Below are 10,846 nucleotides of genomic sequence, written 5' to 3' on the forward strand. Positions count from 1 at the left end.
CATGATGTATGTCATAGAACACTGTCCTAATATTAACTTTGAATGAGATCTGCTCAAGCATGTCTGAGTTATGGCTTTAGACAGGGAAAATTTGCAAACAAAATGGATGCTAGGTGGCCATATTGGATCGTATCATGTAACAAATTGACGTGCATATGTATGCCATTGTATGTTGCCCCTGTGCCAAGTTTGAAAAAAATCGGTCCAGGCATCTCCAAGAAACGGCTGCAGACGGACGGATGGACGGACGGACACACAGACGGAACCCAATCCATAAGTCCCCGTCCTGGACTTCGTCCGGCGGGGACTAATAATTGACTCTTCAATTTCGTCACAAAACGACTGATTGTAAAATGTGACACCCCTCCCCCCTATTCCTCCGGCCCTCCCCCCTTGTAAATACTGAATGCTCCCTTAAGTATTCTCGTCAGTCATGCATGTGCCCAAGGTCACAAGTCAATGATATCTGCCTGGATATTGAAAAAAATACATATATCAACCTTCATAGTATCTTGTTATGTTATGTTACATTTATATTGCATGCATGCATGCATCATACAATCACCACGGGGGAGGGGGGAGGGGGTGGTGGTGGTGGTGTTAAAACAAGATTTGTTTCTGTCTCCATGATGTAATGTTCCTGGGGATCCTGAATTCATTCCCATCATGTGTCTTGGCACATGTGCACTTGCTTTTCCACACTAGGGTGAATCAAATGGTTTGATGTGGGGGGGGGGGGAGAGATTGTTGTTTACCTGGTCAAAATGTTCCTTGGTAATGAATGTGCCCTATTGAAGCATTTAACTTTCAAATCATTGGCTTTTTAAACTGTAACAGCAGACGGAAACACGAACTGGACACCAGACTTCACATATCTCCTGATATTAGACAAAGTATACAAAGTGTGCATTTAATTCACCTCACCTAAACCCTTTAAAGCCTTCAGTGGGTTTTTCTACTTTATTTGACAACTCTACAGACATGTTGATTAATCAAAAAAATAATGATTTAAATGTGATAATGCAATGAGCTGAACAATTAATGAATGACTCCCAACTGCTTATTTCCCTGTATAAAATATCTCATGAATATTCATAACCATGAATAAATTATTTCTTGCTGCAGTTACCCTATAAAGGCACATTGATGTTCCTATGAAATTGAAAGTAGTTGTGGGTGACATAAAATCATGAGATGACTCCAGATCCCATAGTTTTTGAAAATGGCTTATTTTCTGGAGTGGTATTCCCCTATAAGATCAAAGTTGTGGTAACAGTATATTTGTGACATTACTGTAACCATGGTTATGACGTTAAGACTGGATTCCATTTAATGTAATGATTGTTTACTATCTCTCTTTCTAAAAGGCTTGATTAAAATTACAATATTTCCCCATTCCTTCTTTACAAGGAATATTCAAAAGCAGATTCTAGCCAAGTTGTTTATAGAGTCATGCATTCCATTCAGTGATTTCACCTAATAATCAGGGTTCTCGCCAGGCCTTTATTATAGAATAGTGGGTTCCATCCTATGATTTCACCTAATAATCAGGGTTCTCTCCAGGCCTTAGGAGAGAAGTGGGTTCCATCCTTCGATTTCACCTAATAATCAAGGTTCTTTCTAGGCTTTAATAGAGTAGTGGGTTCCATTCCTTTGATTTCACCTAGTAATCAAGGTTCTTTGCAGGCCCTTAATTTAGTGGTGTGTTCCACCCTATGATCTCTTGACAGAACAGGTACAAATGAACACAGGCATTAGAGGTAATATTCCTTGATTTATACTGCTATGTCCTAATTAGGAAACTGAGAAGTTTAGTAAGTATCATTTAATATCTGTTTCAGGTAATCCCCAGACTTCACAGGTGGGTACTTGTTGCTTCCATCTGTGCACTCAACCAAAAAGTCATTGTTTGGGAAAACAAAAAACGCAATAGATTGTCTGTCTTTCAGTTTGTCTTCATCAGTGGTAGGCATCACAACTCGGTGTTTCTAAAAGAAAGTAATATCACAAGAGTTACTTCATCTAACGTTTAGAGGTTCTTGGGTAGAAAACCTGGGCCAAATAATTAAACCTGCACTACTAGGGAACTTGCAAACCCGCCATGTTGAATGTTGCATCATGGGAAATTTGATAATAAATACTAATCAAATAGTATTGTAAACAATAATGTTACATTGTAACCACAAATGATCAAATCATAGTCACCCTCACCATTTTGGGAGGTTTATTTTACTGGTAGCTCCTGATTAGGTATTACGATAACCACAGATAATCCCATAGTCCTTTGCGTCTGAGCATGCTCAGTCTGGATTGCAAGTTCCCTATTGCACCTAGAGCATTTTTCAAAGTGGCTTTGCTGGATACATGTATACTGACAAACTCAAAAGGCTAGTCTGGGCTTGTCCCCTCACATATTTATATATAGAAATTCAAAGCAAGGTACTCAATATGACTCAAAATATATAATGTATTATGAACACATGATTAAAATTACAAATATGCAGTTGATCAATTATCCTGCGCCAGTAAATGTTGCTTGGAGATTTGTTTGAAACAATATAAGGAGTTAATACACTTTATGTTTACAGGGATATCATTCCAAATTTTTATGCCAGAAAAAGAAATAGGAAATTGACCTGGGTTCGATCTGGCATGATATGGATAATAATCATGTGTTTCCAAAAAGCATGGTCCATCCAAAAAAATCAGCATCCTAATTGAATCTCAACATATTGCTATAATACTACTTATAACGTTCAAGTTCAGTGGACTCATATCCAATAGAATTACTTTTTGATTGTTTATAAATACAAATGTACAAAGCATTTCATCACAATCAGTATGTAAGCTTTTACCCATTCCAAATTCTCAACATTCCTCATGACGAATTTGCATCATGTTGAAAGTTCGCTTTGGCGAAAATAGTATATTGTAAATCATGGCGAGTGACTTAAGGGGCCTTGTCACTGTAAGTCAAAAGATGAGTAGTGACAACCCCTTAGGTTACTCACATTTTCCAGCCAAATGAAGAAAAATATTGGTGAATAATGTATTTGGACATCCCCAAACATAATAATAGAAAAATAGAGAAAATGATCTTGAATGCTGTGACTTCTATTTTGAGGACCACAACACAAATGACATAGACACATGTTGTCCTCATGTAGAATGACAGGGTATAAATGCCAAATTCTTTGTTTGAATGTGTTCAAATCAGCTTGCATTGGGTATATTGTACAGTACATGATAGTATACTTACTGTTGCCTTGAGTTTGTCAGCTGTCCATCTCTGCATCATATCTCCTAAATTTATAACTATTGTATCTTCAATGGGAGTAGCTGCAACATACTTCCCCTGTGTGTTCATAACCTGGTACACAAAAGTTGTAGAGATAAAACACACTGATCAACAAATCACATGGGTAATAGGTATTTCATGCTTGATGGTCAAAACAGAACAAGATGGTTACAGTATCCTTGCATTCATCTATTCTATATCAGGGCTAGGTAGGAAATATTGGCTACAAAAAACTGGCCCAAATATGCTGCTGAGGTAAAGAAACTTTGGTCATGATTCTCAATATCTGTAGTTGTGACAGAAGAAGCCACATTCAGAGACAAGAAACTGTGAGCCACGACAAACACAGACGAACACACACACACACACACATACACAGTATGAAGCTCTGAACGGCAAGGCTCCCGTGTACATTGCAGATATGCTTGAGGGGGTTTGCAACTCCAATTATAACCTAAGAACAAATAGCAGTCACAATCTCGTAGTTCCACGGTCTTATAATAAATTAAATGATAGGGCTTTTGCCATACATGGTCCGAGACTATGGAATTCCATTCCACAAGAGTTGAAATGTTTAGATGAAATGGAACAATTTAAAAGAGGGTTGAAGACATACCTGTTTAAAGTTTCTTACAACTTTTAACTGTTGATTTTAGCCATGTTTCTGTTTTAAACACTTTTAGGAATGGTTTTAATATGCTATTGATGTGTATTATTATTATTTTTTTTTACAGTATTTCTTAAATGTCTCTTTTAACTTATCAAATGTCTCTTTTAACTTATTGTGCAGCGCTTTTGAATATTTTCTTTTAAATAGAGGAAGCGCTTTAGAAATGAAATAAATGTCAAAAGTTAAATGTGACCTCTTATGATGGCACTTTCAACTGTAGCACACGTGACAGTGGAGAATCATGGTGTGTCAATCAAGAAATAAAAACACTGCTATTAATTATATCTATGATGCACGTTGGTGGTACAATTCCATTTCAGGTAACAAGAATTTACCAAATGATATATTAGTACTTAGTTAGCATAATATAATCTCTTGAATAACATGATACTTACATAGATTATTTAGTATTTGCTTGTTATGTTTCAATCCTCATTTTCTGCCTGCTACTGTAGCTTCAGATGATGAAGTACAGAATGATACATTACATACAATTACTTATGTTACATTAAGTTATATTATGTTCAAAACAGTCTTGACTTGGTGATCAATAGTGAAATGAAGCCAGTGCAGGTGAAATATTCTACAACTTTTGTAAGGCCATATTATTTAGGAAAATTCATGATATGTCATGATTCAGTAAAGTAATCCTTCGGCGTTCATAATAGCTAATTATACGTTCATTTGTCATTAAAAGTTTTATGCTTCATACCTGAGTGTACATGTCACATGCTGGGGTGAATTTGATTGGCTGTAACATGTTTATCTTTTGTCCCTCACAAGCACTACATACATGCACACACAAAGGAATATATGTGTGTACATCCATCCATATATACACACACAAAGGAATATATGTGTGTACATCCATCCATATATCCATCCATCCATACACACACACATACATACATACATACATACATACATACATACATACATCCATACACACACATACACACACATATACATACATACATACATACATACATACATACATACATCCATGCATACATACATACACACACACATACATACATACATACATACATACACACACATATACATACATACATACATACATACATACATACATACATCCATACACACACATACACACACATATACATACATACATACATACATCCATCCATGCATACATACATACACACACATACATACATACACACACACACACACATATATACATACATACATACCAGTACCCAATTCACACTGTGGCCCCTTAGTAGTAATACTATTTATATTATCCAGTGCATTACACTTACTTCCAGACCACCAGCATTATCCTGGAAAAGTAAAGTAATAGAACCATAATCGGAATGTTCTCCGCATCTTGTTTGACCTGGTTTGACCTCATATTCTGAAGACAAAGCTGGATAGAAGAGAGTTCTAAGTGTAGTATCATTCATTCCACTAAGCATCCCTTCATGGGCTTTGTGGAAAAATGATGGCTCCTATTTAAGAGAAATGATAGCAACAGATATCTCAAACATAGAATTAACCTCTCAAAGAGCTGTAAATCACAGTTCTTCATAGCAAATTTCAAAAATGTTCGTATGTGGGCTCATGATCAGAGACACCTTTGAAGGTAACACCTTCAAATGATGCCAGTTGGTAACCATGGAGTTGAGATGTAGAGGCATATAGCACAAATATGACAACCTTGGTACATATTCATAGCTGAACTTTCATAACCCTGCAGCAGGGACGGGTCTACTGTTGACAACCCTGGAGCAAGCAGGGCATTGCTTTAATAGACCCTGTAGTAGTGGCACTCCGCTGCATGTTATGATAGTTATTTTGATGACCTACAGCATACAACCCAATATTGAAGCAATATTGAACATATATTGCCTGGCCTATATTCGGGCTATAGCACCAGTTTATTACACCCAAGGGACTGTGAGTTACCAGAATCACATGCTATTTCCCTCGGCCTTTGGCCTCATGAGGGGGTAATGAACGGGTGCTATAGCCCGAATATAGGCCAGGCAATATGTGTTTTATAATATACCTCATGCTGTGAACTCGCGGTGGCAGACGACATCGTCAGAAGCTGCCATTTTGACCTGCTGTGAACTCGCTGTGGTCACGTGACATGTAATAGTTGATGGAACTATTCCCCTAGGGAAAGTCATTCTATTTTCCTATCACGTGACTGATTCTAGCGAATCATGGCACAGCATTATCACTAGGTATATTAAAACTATACTGTATCATCAAGTTATAAACTTACTATGTTTAAACCCTGAGAACTTACTATATTTAATCCTCTGGCCATTACTTCCAGGACACGATTACTAAGTTTGGTACAAACATTGTAGAAATCATCCATAACCACTCTCAATTCTGGAAAATCTTCATCTGGCATTGGCTAACACAAAAATGATACAATATAAGGTTAGAGGATTTTGAGCATAACATTATAATGTATATACAAGCAATAAATCACTGTCTGGGGATGGTATACCATGATGTTAGTACCAGTGCAAGGATGTGTATAAAGTCAACTGGTCTAAATCACAGACTACAACATCCCAAGGGGGTCCCTTGTTATCACATGATACAAGATAATGGTATTGTGAAACTTTAAATGAAACTGGGAAAAAAATTTAGTTTTGCAATAGAATATTTTCTGCCTGCATGAACTTCCAGTTAGAAACAGTCTCCATCTAACTAAACAAGGGCTGAGGAATGACAATTAATGAAATCTACAGTCAGTCTAATTTTTGCTTTTACTACACTTGCATTAGTCACTGCTACCAACATAAAGAAAGAGTCCAGTCAGACTTGTTTCTGCTTTTAGTACACTTGTATTTATTACTGCTATCAACTTAAAGGAAAAGTCCAGTCAGACTTATTTCTACCTTTAGTACACTTGTATTGATTACTGCTATCAACTTAAAGGAAAAGTTCAGTCAGACTTATTTCTACCTTAGTACACTTGTATTGATTACTGTTATCAACTTAAAGGGAAAGTCCAGTCAGCCTTATTTCTACCTTTAGTACACTTGTATGGATTACTGCTATCAACTTAAAGGAAAAGTCCAGTCAGACTTATTTCTACCTTAGTACACTTGTATTGATTACTGTTATCAACTTAAAGGGAAAGTCCAGTCAGAATTATTTCTGCCTTTAGTACTATCAATGTATTAGTTACTGCTATCAACTTGAACAAGATTTTGGGTGATAAAATATTGGCATCTTGATAATTTACTCAATTTTTTTTATCTTGTAAAGAAGCCCTACTGCACTTGACATGACATGTGTTTGGCCATTTTGGGGGATTTCCTGCATGGGTTACTTTATGAAAAATCCTCTCACTTTTACCACGCTCTGTTTGTCTTCACAAATATAAAGTGTCAATACAATGAGACTGAACTAATTGTGATGTCATCAATCTTTTCCCATACACCCTTGCAGGAAATCCTGAAAACGACTAAACACTTGTCAAGTGCAAAATTTTTAAGTTGAATGCGTTACGGCAGTTAATTCTATTTTATCGCTCTAAAATTATATACTATTTTTATGATTATTTATCATACCGTGTGTTTCAGCCTTGGCAAGTAGTTATAACATTCCTTCAAATCTCCATGTGGAATCTCAGGATTTGTCCTGCAATTTGAAAAACACTATCATATCAAAATACAGGTAAGTAAATCAAATCTTTAAGTGGTGCATCATTTGTTTCAATAAAACATGAATTCATTGAAAACAATTACATTTTCAGGTTTTGCAACTAACTTTTCATGTTTTTTATGTGTCTGAATCAGAACTTGCAACTTAAAGAAAGTCTATGTTTTAAAGACGCATTAGCTGCAACTTGGACATTTTTTTCATTCGGCAACAAAAAATAGACTTGTTCAGTTACTTATAAATATAGAAAGACATTGTACCTGTTAATAAACAGTTAATTTGATCTGTACATAGGTAGTTTAGTGACAGGTTTTGCTTTTAAAAAAATTGTGGTTTTGAATCTGTTTCCATGTTAGTTTGACTTGCTTCAATATAACTACAATTTGGGTTATGCTCATTGAATATTCAATATCGAGGTATGTGGCTCATGCATGCTGGTATACACTTCGTGAGCTAATTCAATGTGCTTTGGTTAGTAGGGAACTTGCAAACCTGCCATGTTGAATGTTGCATCATGGGAAATGTGATAATAAATACTAATCAATTAGCATTGTAAACAATACTGTAAACAGTTACATTGTTTATAACCGGGAATGATCAATTTATAGTCACCCTGATCTTTGTGGGAGGTTAATTTTATTAGTAGCTCCAGATTAGGTATTACGATAACCACAGATAATCCCATAATCCTTTGTGTCTGAACATGCTCAGTTTGTATTGCAAGTTCCCTATTGAGTCACTGATTTGTTATGTTTCTTCACCATATGTTATGTTTACAGCTACACAGTCAAGTTTACCTATGGGTGATTCAATACACTTCATAGTCAATCTGATTGAAATCTCAGTGATGTAGTGAAAGCAGTTAGAAGTCTTTATTTACCTCCGTTTCCATCGTTTTGTGTACTGAATTCAGCCTTCTACTGAACAATGCATTACTTGAATACAGCCTAATATCACACTATTTCTGAGTACCATCTTGATAATGAAAGCCATGCACCAAATCTCTCCATCAGCATGTCATTTGCATATTTCATTGACCTCATGACACCTTGAAATTAATCTAATATATGTTACATTTGTTATTCTTTACTTACTTTTCATCCCCCACTTGTATATATCCATGTTCAGTTTCATTTCCAGACACATTGGCATGGTTTTTCATTTTGATATTTTTCGGTAGAGCGAAATACTTCCTTGACACTTCATACATGTTGTTAACCTAGAGAGAAAGAGAACATAAATATATATATATATATATGTAAATCTATGTTTACCAATTATTATACATTCATTATATTATCACTATTTGAAAGAATGCACTGTTCAATAGTTTCTAGGTTATTTCAGTAACATTTCTAAGTTTCAGTTATTTCAATAATATTGGATACCAGGAGATGGTACTGTATTTTCAGAAAGATAACACCAACTTGACGTTGTAGCACAACTGCATACTTTCTAGTCTAGTTCCTACACAAGTTATGATTACTACGATCATCTCCACTCACTATGTCAAAGTCATTACTCTAGCACAGGAATCTGTGCTACCCCGACAGTGTTCATATAAACATGATGACAATGAGTGTGAAACTACCATCATATTCATATTCATATTCACTTTCAAAAGTTGACCTCTACTCGCAATGTGAATATGATGATAGCTTCACACGTTCATCATCAGATTCGAAGTCTTCCGAATGGGTACGAACAGGGACGTATACGTCCCTGGTACGAACAAGCGTTCGGCAAATCACAAATCCTTCATTGGCAGGTTGAAATCATGTGATTGTAGTTACTTTTCACTTGATTAGCGTGGATTTGCATGCTTTCTTCTTATTTTTGCCAGAGTATCCAATTTGCACCATGAATTATTGTTGTCATATAAAAAACTAATTTGGATGTTTAGTATGCCTTTCCCATATCTTTGAAAATGAAATATCAATATTTGGGTGTACAAAAAACCTGTATGAGTAATGTAATAAAATACGGCCTGGCTGGGTGTGTTTTGATTTCCCGCAGTGCTGCTATCTTTGAAACCCTACTTAACACTTACACTGGTGAAATTTACACAAAATAGTGTTGTCAAGACCACAATTATCACAATGTGTGTAGTTCCCTTGATCGGGATCAGTCAACACAATCGATACTCTGGCAAAAATAACAAGAGCATGCAAATCCAGGCAAATCAAATGAAAAGTAATTCAATCACATGATTTCAACCTGCCAATGAAGCATATGTGATTTGCCGAACGCATGTTCGTACCCATTCGGAAGTACTTCGAATCTGATGATGAATGTGTAAGCTATCATCATATTCACATTGATCGTAGAGGTCAACTTTTGAAAGTGAATATGAATATGAATATGATGGTAGCTTCACACTCGTCAATACTGATAAGACTTCAGCAGCAACTCAGACAAGGAGATGGTTATAACCTGCTACACAAACTTTAATATTATCTCCGGTACAGGACTGCTAATCCCGTACATGTCAAACAATGTGTCAACATTATGACAGATAAAGGGTATAAGTCTGATTCGGACCTGGCCTTGGCCACTCTTTGAAATGTTTACCTGTTCTGGATGTATGCCATGATTCTTCAAGTAAATAAATCCTATGGTACTAAACGCATGGTGTATTTCATCGACTAATGACTGTAGATTCTCCTCACATACCATGTCCTTGTCCAAACTATATGCACTGAAGTCTATCACTGGAATATCAGATGTCATTTTAATCATGTATGTTGTTGTCCTAGCTCGGGCTGCGATGCGATAATGACCTTGCTCCACAGGTCAGGTGATCGCGATTGTTAACCTTCCACTCTCCGCAAGGAGGCGCTGCATTAATAGGAAGCGTGCATTGTTAGGGAGCCATCATTATTTATAACCGGGGGGGGGGGTCACTCAAAAACTGGGGAGTGAGGGGGGGGGACTATTCATTTTTTTTGCTAAGAACACTGAAGTATAGAACACACCTATATACACGATCATGCAAGTTATATAACTGGGTTTTTTTCTAGTGCATATTGCATAAACATAGCCTGTATGTAGCTTCTGAAGCCAGTACAGTCAGTGGACCATAACAATATGTAACACAAAATGATCAAACCGTTACTAATACATCGAGTTCTGTTACATGAAACAATTAAATCATTTAATTTATAAAGTAGTAAGGGAATAACCTGGTTAAAGAAATAAACAGCTGAAGCCACACACTGGAG

General features: G+C 36.2%; 1 protein-coding gene across 1 annotated transcript; it reads right to left on the minus strand.

Annotated features, from left to right (window-relative positions):
- Nucleotides 1-1,360: 1,360 nt before the first annotated feature.
- On the minus strand, nucleotides 1,361-10,355 carry LOC144440640 (uncharacterized). The gene is made up of 7 exons (XM_078130026.1): nucleotides 10,197-10,355; nucleotides 8,720-8,844; nucleotides 7,535-7,604; nucleotides 6,250-6,363; nucleotides 5,255-5,443; nucleotides 3,260-3,370; nucleotides 1,361-1,988 (listed from the first exon to the last, which is right to left on the minus strand). Exons 1-7 carry the CDS (start codon nucleotides 10,353-10,355, stop codon nucleotides 1,812-1,814), a joined length of 945 nt encoding a protein of 314 aa, XP_077986152.1. The 3' UTR covers nucleotides 1,361-1,811.
- Nucleotides 10,356-10,846: the final 491 nt, after the last annotated feature.

This window comes from Glandiceps talaboti, chromosome 10, assembly GCF_964340395.1.
Source record: "Glandiceps talaboti chromosome 10, keGlaTala1.1, whole genome shotgun sequence".
Taxonomy (NCBI): domain Eukaryota; kingdom Metazoa; phylum Hemichordata; class Enteropneusta; family Spengelidae; genus Glandiceps; species Glandiceps talaboti.